The following is a 12,311-nucleotide window of genomic DNA, read 5'->3' on the forward strand; positions in this document are numbered from 1 at the left end:
CTCAGGAATCTGCCGTAACGATTCTACTCAACGCTTCTTGTCTTGATATTGTTAAATGGATCCGACAAAACAGAAACGGCATCATCACGCACTTGGGTCTTTCCACTTCCATTTTCCATTCAGCTTTTAGATTCAGAAGAGGATATGATACTGAGATTCTGTCTAAGACTGTTTTCTTCACTAGGTCAGGGTTCTTTGTAGCTTTATATAGGCAGACACCTAATTATGAGACTACTGGTTCAATATGAAGATTATATATGAGCCAGAAACACACAACAGATAGGAAAGAAACATCTAGTGACATGTAAAACCACTGACATTAGTTAAATTTGTTCAATTCAGAAATTATTCAAATATACTTTTCCAATTGTGTGTGTGAACAGCTGAGTTGCTCAATATTCAAGATTCTTGCATAAATAGAATTAAAACGGGACTTATTTGAGATATACACATTTTTTTATATTTTAAATGTATTTACTGTGTCCTCTGTCATATAATGTTATTGGTTCTGAAGAATGCAAGCCTTCATGCATTGATTTGGTGTTAAATACAGACTGAATGGAACATAAAACCATTGCACCATAGAATGGGTCAGATGATAAGAAAAATACACTTCTCTTCTGGACAAAGACAAGCTCAATAGTCCCATTTAGACATGAGGGATGCCATTAAGGTAAAGACTACTGCTGCGATGTACAGTAGCTGTAAAGTAAGCATGAATGAGTCTGTTATTGACTTGCAAACAAACTGTGCACTCTCAACATGCTTTTTGCCATGTCTTTATTCACATACACAACTCATTCATTCATTCATTTTCGGCTTAGTCCCTTTATTAATCAGGGGTCGCCACAGCGGAATGAACCGCCAACTTATCCAGCATAATCCGGCAGTTTTAGCAGCGGATGCCCTTCCAGCCACAACCCAACACTGGAAAACACCCATACACACTCATTCACACATACACTACGGCCAATTTAGCTTATTCGAGTCACCTATAGCAAGTCTTTGGAGAGTGGGGTAAACTGGAGCACCCAGAGGAAACCCACAGCAACACAGGGAGAACATGCAAACTCCACACAGAAACGCCAACTGCTGTGAGGCAATCGTGCTACCCACTGCGCCATCGTGACGCCCAAGTTTACATCATTATTTTTGCAATTAAATCCTAATCATGACAAACTATATGTCGTTGGAAAGGACTAAGACTTCTTGAACCGTTACTTTGCTACAGCAATCCACCAGTAAACATTTTAAGGATGTTTTTTAGACGCTAAATTTAAATCAATTACCAGCAAACTTCACACACTGCTTTAGAAGGTGATGACTACTTTACGGATATTGTCCAAAGCATGGGAACCATGGGAACATGGGGAGAACATGCAAACTCCACACAGAAATGCCAACTGACCCAGCCGGAACTCAAACCAGCAACCTTCTTGCTGTGAGGCGATCATGCTACCCAATGCGCCACAGTGACACCCCGTACACAACTCATTTAATACTTTCAAGTTGTTTCCACACACTTTCAGGACAATAATTTGTTTGTTATGAGTCCACTGCTGCAATTAGCAATTCAAAATAGATCTGTGTGCTGTAGTTTGTATACAGTCATGTAAATAGATAAGAGATGTCCCTAAAAAGAATGCTCCATCATTATTTACTACACAGTCATTGACAAGACTGGATAAGTGCATGGGTGTCTGAGGTTACGACCCACTTTCCACAGGAGCAGTACAACACAAATCCTTAGACTGATCTCTCAGTCTAGCGTAAAGCACCGGTTTCTGATATGCTTGACAAAAGATTTCTTTCTAAGGAAATAAATTCCTCTGGGGACAGGTCACTGTGATTCTGAGGCATCCAGACAAGGCTCTTTGTGAAGACAATAATTGTGCAAAAAGCAGAAAATTACAGTTATGCCAGGCCTCGATCCTTAATCCAAATGTTAGTCAAAGAAACCAAACAAAACTAGAAGTACCCAAGACACCTTTGATGGCAACAGCTATAAAGCGGCTTGCCTACAAGAATAAGTCAGTGTTACAAAACAAAGTTAACAAAGAGTCCTGCTAAAACAACTGAAACAAAAGAACTCCATACATGATCTGAAAAACCAAAACAACCCGTCTAGCATCTACGATACCAACAACACCCCACAAAAAAAAAACTAATTCAAGCTCCTTTTACTTACAGCAAAACATCCAGAAAGCAGTGTTGACTCCTGTCAGGAGCTCTGAGGCAAACTGAAAACAAAGTCTTGCCTAGGAAAGCCTTCTCTGTTTGTGTGCAATGGTGAAAGAGGAAGTGGATGTTGATGAAGTTGTATTGCCAAGGCAGCTGACTACCAATGGCCAACAGCGGTGCGAGAAGCCCACCTCCTCCCTTCACATGAACTTTATTGAGACAGGGGCCCACTCTTCTTAGGAGAAAGAGAGAGAAAGAGAGAGAGACAGAGGCAAAGGCAACTGTAGAACCGGCCCTTGCATCCTGAGCCAATCCCACTGAGTGTAGCATGAGAGAGTGAGAGACCAGTACAAAGCATGAGAGATTGAAAGGGAGACCGAAACAAACTAAGAGACAACAGGGTGGAATACAAGGCTTAAACCCCAAAAAAGAAGGCGAGTGAGTGGCAGAGCTGAAATTAATGGGCAGAGAGGGGGAAGGCAAGAGTGCAGGGCATGCAGTGGTGGGAGAATCGATAGGTCTGCGATGGAGGGCAGCGGGGCAGGTGGCTTCATCCCTGGAGATGCGCTGATTGAATGTTATCTGTCAGCAGAGGCCACGGCCAGAGGGATTTTCTCAAGACAGCAATGACATTCTGATGGACTCTGAGACAAACCTCATGACAAATGAACTCGAGCATGGAGAGCTCTGATTGAGAGAGGGACAGAAATATCGAAAACACAAAACACTTTCAGAAAACAAATGTACAGTATGATGTATATCTAAAGTACTTTACAATAGTCTCAGAAGATCTCTCCTCACCCACCGCCAGTATGCAGCATTCAATTAAATGATATAATGCCAGCCTTATGGGCCTATGTTTAGGTTTTAGTTCCAGATCACTTAGGTTGAATTATATTCATTGTGGATCAGTAGAAATCGCATGTAGAAATTGCCCTCTAAGCCTCTGGGTTATATGCACTTTGTCCTCTTCTTCCTTCTATCTGTGACAGCACTGCTAAGACCAATGGTGCCAATGAGCTCACCTTCATGGTATTATATGTGCAGAGAATGATAGTCATTTTAAAGGATCAGAATTATTAAAAGGCCATGTTTGGAAAGGGCCAACCGAGGGAATTTGGCCAGGAGACATGTTACACTCCTACTTTATGAGAGTAGCGCCATTGGATTGAGTTGGGATCTCAAATGAATATTCCCCCAAGGGCAGTTCTTATTAGTCCCCATCATTTGATTGGAGCATTAGTGCATGTGTCCACCAAAGCATTTTTGTGCAACTGAAAATACCAGCTCTCATCTAAAAATTAGCTTTTTAAAAATGCTAAGCACTTTAATGGAAGCATTTAATGAATGTAAAATGCTTCCATTGACAATAACAGAAAAAAAACAAGCAAAAAATATTTCTGAAATGTTTAGCTTTGGGGGAAAAAAAAAAGCTTGGGAGGACACTTGGCCTTAGGACCCACACAGACTGCTGGGTGAGCACCTCTACTGGCCTCTTGAATATCTTTTCCAGCAGGAACCTCCTGATCTCAGGATGTCTACAATCCAGGTACTTTCCAGATCCAACCCTGCTTAGCTTCTGTGGCAACCAGTGAAAGATTTTAAGCAGCCAGTTGGCTTAAAATGGTTTAAATGTTTCATGGGAATGCATTTTGTAAATTATTTATAGTACAAATACTTTTTTTATGAGGTAAAGCAGAAACTTGCCTTTCGCTTTTTGAAGGCCTGTCGGGCCAGGTAACCTCTGCATGCAGCCTGAAACAAGGTGATGTTGCGTCTGGTCTGGATATCTCTGTGCTCCTCCAGCTTAGCCAAAACACCAGCTCTGAAGAACACCTGCAAAAAGACAAGTGTTATTAGACACAAATACAACAAACCCTCTTAAATTGAACATTTGACTTTTAATAAAAATCTAAAATATATATTGATCATAGACCAAATGTTTCATGACCACTATTTAGTGTCTGCGCCAAATTAAGATTGATAATATCACAATGAATAATAAAAAAGTTAAATAAAAACATACAAAATATTAATATATTTAAGGAAAAAAGATTTTAAAAAAAGATTTAAAATAATGTCAAACTCATATTTTGGATCTTAATTAGAGTGATTGATTGTGTTAAAGTTATTCTTGTTTTAAATATGACTGACAAAATTTTCTGGTATATTAACGATATACACACTGAATGTCACTTTAATTCTGGTTATAGCATCTAAAATACTAGATTACGCACTATATAAAAATAATTCTAACTATAAAACTTAATTCCACATACACACACACTATACACAACATCCATCAATTTAATAGACTTTCCATTCCTGCAAATAACCTCTGCAGTCACCGTTTAAAAGCATGAGGACTTGCTCTAAACTGCTGCCTATGCTCTGTTTACTCGTAATTTTCCGCTCTGTGGTGGGGTGTCAAACCGAGTTGGTTTAACACTTGGAAATCCGACTCTATTAGGTCATTTAATCAGAGGAATTTTAAGGAAGTGGACCTTACGCTTTTGCTTTTCCAGTCATGCATTCATCACATTCTGCAGACATGGTCTAATTGCATTAGCATTCTATTAGTTTTAAAGATGGATTAATCTAGATGAACAGAATCCTAATTAACGCCGTACCGGATCCATGGTGTACCTGAGAGCCCGCGCTGGAAAGAAGTGCTGCTTTGGGAAATTGGTTTGGATATATATAGAGAGAGAGAGAGAAGGGCAGAAAAATAGAGGATGAGAGTCCACTGCTGCAATTACTGCTCATCTGAGGGAATGGCAACAAATGCCTCTTGATTGAGCCTTTATCTGGAGCTGTTCTGCGGTATAATCTTCCTTTTCATATCAAAGACAGCCAGGGCCTTTCAGCGATGTGCAGCCACGGTTATTGTTATTACAGGAGGCAATCTCTCCAAGCATCAGATCATAGGGGAGAATGGAGTGTTATGAAATGATTCCATATTCATGTAAAGTTTGACAGCTTTCAGACCCCCGTGGCATTTGGCTGCCAACCCAACGGTACCACAAATAAAAATAAAGGACAATATGTTTACACCAAATGCTCCCCACAACCCTTTGCAACCCTACAAATTAGGACATGAGGGCTGAACTAGAGTACACACACACGCACACACTTATCTGCTTTCAGGCAGGTGTAATATCAGAGTGGGACCTCTCCACCTCAGGAGAGCAGCAAGGGAAAATTGAGTTTCATTTCTCAATGTCAGAGAAGATGTGCAGCAAAAAAGGCCTGCTATCAGCTGAAGGAGAACTTCATTCATGGTCCTCTCGAGTCAAAATGTAAGATTAGGCTGAGATGCTACAAGAATCACAACTACATTAGTAGCGGAGCATGTGCGAAGTGCTATTTTACAGAATTACATCATCCTCTGAGACTCTGCTGGAAGAGCATGATGATAGAGTTTGGAAACATCTCTATTGCTGCTTGTTAGCTGTGTCGGCCCCGTGACATTCCCTAAGCAGCTCTGTGATTCGACAGTCTTGGATCAGTCATGTCAGCATGGTGGAAAGGTCCTTTCATAGGGGTCAAATGGCAGCGCTTTCCATGGAGACCAAGGGAATGACATTCCTCATGAAGAGAAAGGGAAACAAATGGCAATGGTTGAGCGCAAAGAGAGGAGATTGTGTGCTAGTCTGTGGGGGAGTCTGTGATTTAGACAGATGTATTGTACTTAGGTGGCAACTGTACAATGACTGTTTTCAATAAGCCGTGGAGGGAGTTCATGATTGGTTAGGATCTCGTTCACATCTACACATTGGTTTAAAAAGAGGAATTGGACTCACAAGTGGCAATTTAAGGTGTCGGAATAGCAGCGAGTTGGATGCAAAAAACAATGGCGTGTAAACAAATTAGAATCTAAAATTATATAGAGTACATAGAATTTGGTTTCACTTAAGGTTTAACAATTGGGAAGTGGAAAAGCTAGAATGTGCACCTTTTTGAGCAAAAAAAAAACCTACAAAACATTTGACAGTGATTTTTAGTAGATACCCGATAATATGTTAAAGGTTGTTTTCACATGATATCATTGATATCATGAGATGTAGGGCAGGTGTGATGATGTGAGACTCTTCTACATAGGAATCGCTTTCAGAACATCAAATGTTTTTGTTTTGTGTTGTTAATGATTGTTTAAATTGGCCAAAATAAGAAATGCTGAACAGCTTTTATAGACTTCCAAAAGTTTTTGTTCATAAAGTTTTAAGAAACAGGCTGAAAAACAGAAGAAAAGGCGACATGTAACATACATTTATTCAATACGTCCATGTGTACAAACTTTTTTTGAACGCGATAATTTGTTTGACAGCATCAATAAAGATTATATACAGGTCTAGCTATGTGTATAAATATGCTATTAAGTTATACAAAATCCGATACAAACACCACCAAAATCCAGCAGAATATACTTAACATACGCTGCCATGTAATTGCTGCAATGAAATCTCTTGTTTTGCAACAACACATGTCTTTACTGGCGTTTCGGCAGAATAAACAAATGCAACGTTAACGTCTATTTGTGTAGCAGTGGTAAATTTTTGTTGATGGTAAGTTCATCAACAGAACAAAAAAAGAAATGCTAGCCTTGCCACAAAACTAGACGCTTATTATTGTGGAGCACTTTTCCCCCTTACAAAAATAAATAAATAATAATGTAGACTATGCGTGCACGCTTTTGTATGCTTTCCTCTGTTACATGGATATTGTCATGTCTGAAAGATATCTGCATTGGGAAAAAACTATAGTAATCTATAATAAACATGTTTTTGAACCACATAGTAGAGGTTACAACTCTTTGTTAATGAATGCTACAGAATACGGTAGACTAGTAAACCGATAAACTGTAATAAATACTGTAACGTTACTGTTAACTGTAGTGCATTGTGATGATGTAACTGAAGCCTGTTGAATAATTTCTTTACTACTTCAGTTGTGTTGTACCACAGCAACAATTTAATTACTCAACAGTTTAATTCAATCATCTATAGTATGCTTCCAAACACTATAGTATTTACTATAGTTTTTTCATGAAACGTAATAGCTTATTCAGTATCTACTGCCTCGATGACAGGCATATATATTTTAGTTCACTAAAACCAGTGGCTCTCTTCATATAATCATCATGCCCAACATATGTGGTAATTTTGTATTTTCATCTCCTTTGAAATATGGTATAAATCGCAAAACTACGAATTTCCACTGTCTCCCATTCCGTTTTTTTGACTTCCTGCCCTCCATCTGAATTTCACGTGTCACCAGAACCACGTGACTGCAAACAACCTATTCAGTAATAGTTTGTATTTCAAAAAATATTGCCAGGCATATTAAGAACAAGAATCATTTGGTTGGCGCTAATAGCCTAGTGGTGAACTGTGCTGACATAGCACTAAGATGCTCACGGCGACCTGAGTTCAATTTCCGGCTCGAGGTCTTTTGCTGATCCTTCCCCTCTCTCCACTCCCCATGATTTTCTTTCTATTCTATACACTGTTCTATCCATTTAAGGTTAAAAAGTTATAATAAAAAATAAATACATAATTTGATCATAACATATTAAAAAAAAAATCACTGTGTTGCCTGTAATTAATGATATATTAATTAACTGCAATTAAAAATGTGTATTCTTTGCCACTATCCTTCAGTTGACTCTGTATTGCACTTTTTGTCAATGTGAAATTTTTAATCATTTAAAATATTCAATACGTATGATCACTTATTACTTTACATATTTATAAGTATAATTGTCAGAATAAGTATGTTTTTTTTATAATAACAATGGATCATTATTTCACTCATATTTTGACATTGTATATAAACACAAAAGATTTGTAAACATTAAAGCCAACACTTCACTTGATTTAAATACACTTTAAAATAAATAAATAAATAAAATAAAAATAAACATTCCATGAAAAATCATGGCCATCTCCTAATTATTTATTTGTTTCTTGGGCACACTCTTCTCTGTTCTCCTTTATGCAATCAGAATGTCATTATTTTGGCTCTCTCTCCAGGCTGCTGTCTTTTGTCTGAAAGCACAATATCTTGCTGTGCTGATCGGTGTTTGTAGTGAGTTATCGGCGTGCGCCAAGCCAGAACAAACCAAACAAAGCAAGCCGGTGCCTCGCCAGAATCAATCTCTCGTCTACAGAAGACGCACAAAAGGATTTCTGCTTTAATCATTCGAAGTATAGGGGAGACCCAGGGTGCAATGGCTCAACCTTCCAGCCTGGCTCATGTGATCTCAAAAAAAAAAAACCTTCACAATAATTGTCTTTCTCGCTTCAACACGCCCGCCAATGAGGCCTGCCAACGACGCCAGCCATGTCCCATCTGCAGCTTAGCATTCTGGGTAAAGCATCGGCCCAGAGCAGAGAGTGCTTGACGACGGGAGAGGAGGAAACAAGTCTTTTTGGCCGAAGCCCACCCTGCCCAACTTTCCGTCCAGATGTGAGCACAGCGGCAGAGCGGATTAAAGTCTGTCTGTGTCTAAGAGGTGTAGAAGAAGCAAACGTTTCGGCAATCTAAATGGAAATGATGCCATCTGTTTGGAACTGATCCTTGTGACTCAGACTGAATCTGTATGCCACAAACCGACTCCACGCACTGATCCATTACACAGAGAGACTGAATTTGAGAAGTAGTACTACTTTTTAGGATGACTTCAGAGCCTTTTTTCTGATTTTGACAAAATCTTAACCTTTATGTTACACAATTGGTAAATTAATTTAAATAAACAGCAGTTCAGATTGAGCTTATTGACGGTCCGTGAATGGCCCCGTAGTAATCAATGATGCCTATGAGTAATTGATCATGTGTCCATGCTGTATTGGCAATAGCGGGAGTATTCTTGTCAAATTTCCAATGATTCCCATAAATTTCCAATAATTTTTCATTCATTTTAATCATTTTTGCTTTGGCTCTAAATACTGTTCAATGCACAAGTAATTAAATGGTAAACAGACAATGCTCAAGTAAAATAAACTGTAAAATAATAATAAAAACTAAAATAAATGTTTATTTAAAATGTAAACTATTTTATATATTAGGTATTCCTTTATTCTTTAGTCCATTCATGCTCAGAAATGTAATTTTTTTATATTTAAAAAGTTATTTATAATTATATAAACACACATTTATATACACTCACCGGCCACTTTATTAGGTACACCCTTCTAGTACTTGGTTGGACGTGCTTTTGCCTTCAGAACTGTCTTAATCCTTCGTGGCATAGATTCAACAAGGTACTGGAAATATTTCTCAGAGATTTTGCTCCATACTGACATGACAGCATCACACAGTTGCTGCAGATTTGTCGGCTGCACATCCATGATGCGAATCTCCCATTCCACCACATCCCAAAGGTGCTCTATTGGATTGAGGTTTAGTGACTGTAAAGGCCATTTGAGTACAGTGAACTCATTGCATGTTCAAGAAACCAGTCTGAGATGATTCATGCTTTATGACATGGCGCATTATCTTGCTGGAAGTAGCCATCAGAAGATTGGTACACTGTGATCATAAAAGGATGGACCTGGTCAGCAACAATGCTCAGGTAGGCTGTGGTGTTGACAGGATGCTAAATTGGTACTAATGGGCCCAAAATGCGCCAAGGAAATACCCCCCACATCATCACACCAGCAGCCTGAACCGTTGATACAAGGCAGGATGGATCCATGATTTCATTTAGTTGATACCAAATATTGACCCTACCATTTGAATGTCGCAGCAGAAATCGAGACTCATCAGACCAGTCAACATTTTTCCAATCTTCTACTATCCAATTTTGGTGAGCCTGTGCGAATTGTAGCCTCTGTTTCCTGTTCTTAGCTGATAGGAGTGGCACCTGGTGTGGTCCTCTGCTGCTGTAGCCTATCCGCCTCCATTCGACGTGACCTTTGGCATCAACAAGGCATTTGAACCCACAGAACTGCCGCTCACTTTTTTTTCTCTTTTTTGGACAATTCTCTGTAAACCCTAGAGACGGTTGTGCGTGAAAATCCCAGTAGATCAGCAGTTTCTGAAATTCTCAGACCCGCCCATCTGACACTAACATCCATGTCACGTTCAAAGTCACTTAAATCACCTTCTTCCCCATTCGGATGCTCGATTTGAAATGCAGCAGACCGTTTTGGCCATGTCTACAGGCCTAAATGCATTAAGTTGCTGCCATGTTATTAGCTGATTAGAAATTTGCATTAACAAGCAGTTGGACAGGTGTACCTAATCCAGTGGCCAGTAAATTTGTATATATGGATTCATATATATCGCATATATGTGACCACAGAGTGTGTGTGTGTGTGTGTGTGTGTGTGTGTGTGTGTGTGCGTGTGTGTGCGTGTGTGTGCGTGTGTGTGTGTGTGTATGTATGTATATAAATCAAATTAGTGTTTTAGATGATTTTTCCTTCCATTTTCCTGTCTGGTCCCATCACAAGGAGTAAAAAATGGTTCAACAGTTCACCATTGCATTCATGTACTAACTACACGTGAAGAAAAAAAAGCTATAACTGAACACAGAATGTGCACTGACATTTCCATTATTTCAATCTTGACTATTTTACAAAGTATTTCTGAAGTACTACTTGGCTTTTTGAAATATTTGATGTCAGACATATATTATGTAAAAATTCAGTTGGCAGAGTGAATAGCATACATAATACAGGTAATGAGCCATTTCTCGGTCTACATCCACCAGCTACATTATAATTTTTAATATTTAGTTTCGTAGGTGCACACAGTTTAAGTTCTCACTTACCCTACTCAATCCCATATGATAGCTGCTTTTTTCCAGCTCAAGAGACTCCAGCAGCTCTTCGACGGCCTGAAACACACAGAGAGACAGACAAAAACATATAAAACACTGAGACAGACATAAAGATCACCCTAGCAGGTCAGAAGAAGGACAATGTGCTGACTATACATGTAGGGTGCTCTTTCTGTCCAAAAAGCCAGCACACCTTGGGGAAAGTGGGTCACAAACAACTGTCTTAATGTCTGACCTCTCTCTTCCACTCACCCATGAGTGCTTTCTTCCTGACAGGATGTCAGGCAAATAACAACATGGCAGGGGATTTAAAAAAAAAACTCAGCGGCCTGATGACTAATGGCTGGAGTTTGAGCTAAAAGCACAGAGAGGTATTGAGTGTTCTCCGCAGGGGCACAGGGGCCGACCGGTGAACAGGTTCAGTGGCAGAAGACGACTGAAAGGCCAGGCCTCAGACTGAGCAGCTCCAGAATAGATTGCAGGTCTAATGGGGAATCTGCTTGTGTTTGCTTACTAAAGTGAGACCTCAAAAAGACAGGTAAAGAGCAAACAAAGATCCTTCTCCTGTGTTTGAGTCTGTGATATGTTTGCCTATAGAAATATATGGAATTATATTATTTGTGGTACTGTATCAACAGATAATAAACAAACAGTACAAGTCAAGAGTTTAGACACATACTTTTTTTTTGTATTTTAGAACAGCAAGTCTAATAGACTGAGAATTTGAGGAAAATTTTAATTGAACAAAAAAAAAGTAATATTATTTTCCTCCTGGGGTCCCACTTATTTTTATTATTATTTCAGTTTTACGCTTTAGTTTTAAATAATCGCTTTAAATTTTCTCTTGGGTATAATTTAAATTAGTGCATGATTAATAAAATGTATCACTAAATTATGGAAATAATCACACAAAGACAAACACACACACACACACACACACACACACACACACACACGCACACACACACACACACACACTCTTATAAAAAAACAATATTAACTAAATTGTGAAAATACAATTTAATATATTTCAATGGATATTTTTTAGAAACTAGTATGCATTTAGCCACAAGCCTTTAAATCAGGCGTCTCAAACTGCCGACCCCCCTCCTCCCCGCAACTGATGTCAAAATTATAACGAGATTCGCCTCCCCCAAAACATATATTTTTGAATCATTATCATTGTTGTGCAGTCGCATATAGCTACTTGTGGTTTTGACCCCCACCTACTGGACACTTAAAGTGCTGTACTATATATTTGGGTTACTTTTGGTTTCTCTCAGCGTGTGGTCAAGAGTAACGCACATGCAGATTTCTGGGGCTGATTTAAACATTGAAATATATGT

The 12,311-nt window shown here is 38.9% G+C and overlaps 1 protein-coding gene across 12 annotated transcripts in view; it reads right to left on the bottom strand.

The window, feature by feature from the left end:
* myo18ab (myosin XVIIIA b) overlaps nt 1-12,311 on the bottom strand; it is a 174,187-nt gene that overhangs the window by 55,247 nt on the left and 106,629 nt on the right. For all 12 annotated transcript variants that reach the window (XM_056473344.1, XM_056473345.1, XM_056473342.1 and 9 more), the window contains 2 exons: nt 10,957-11,022; nt 3,889-4,017 (listed from right to left, as the gene is read on the bottom strand). In XM_056473344.1, coding sequence (XP_056329319.1) covers nt 3,889-4,017; nt 10,957-11,022 — 195 coding nt within the window. The remainder of the gene's footprint in view (nt 1-3,888; nt 4,018-10,956; nt 11,023-12,311) is intronic.

This window comes from Danio aesculapii, chromosome 15 (assembly GCF_903798145.1).
Source record: "Danio aesculapii chromosome 15, fDanAes4.1, whole genome shotgun sequence".
NCBI classification, from domain to species: domain Eukaryota; kingdom Metazoa; phylum Chordata; class Actinopteri; order Cypriniformes; family Danionidae; genus Danio; species Danio aesculapii.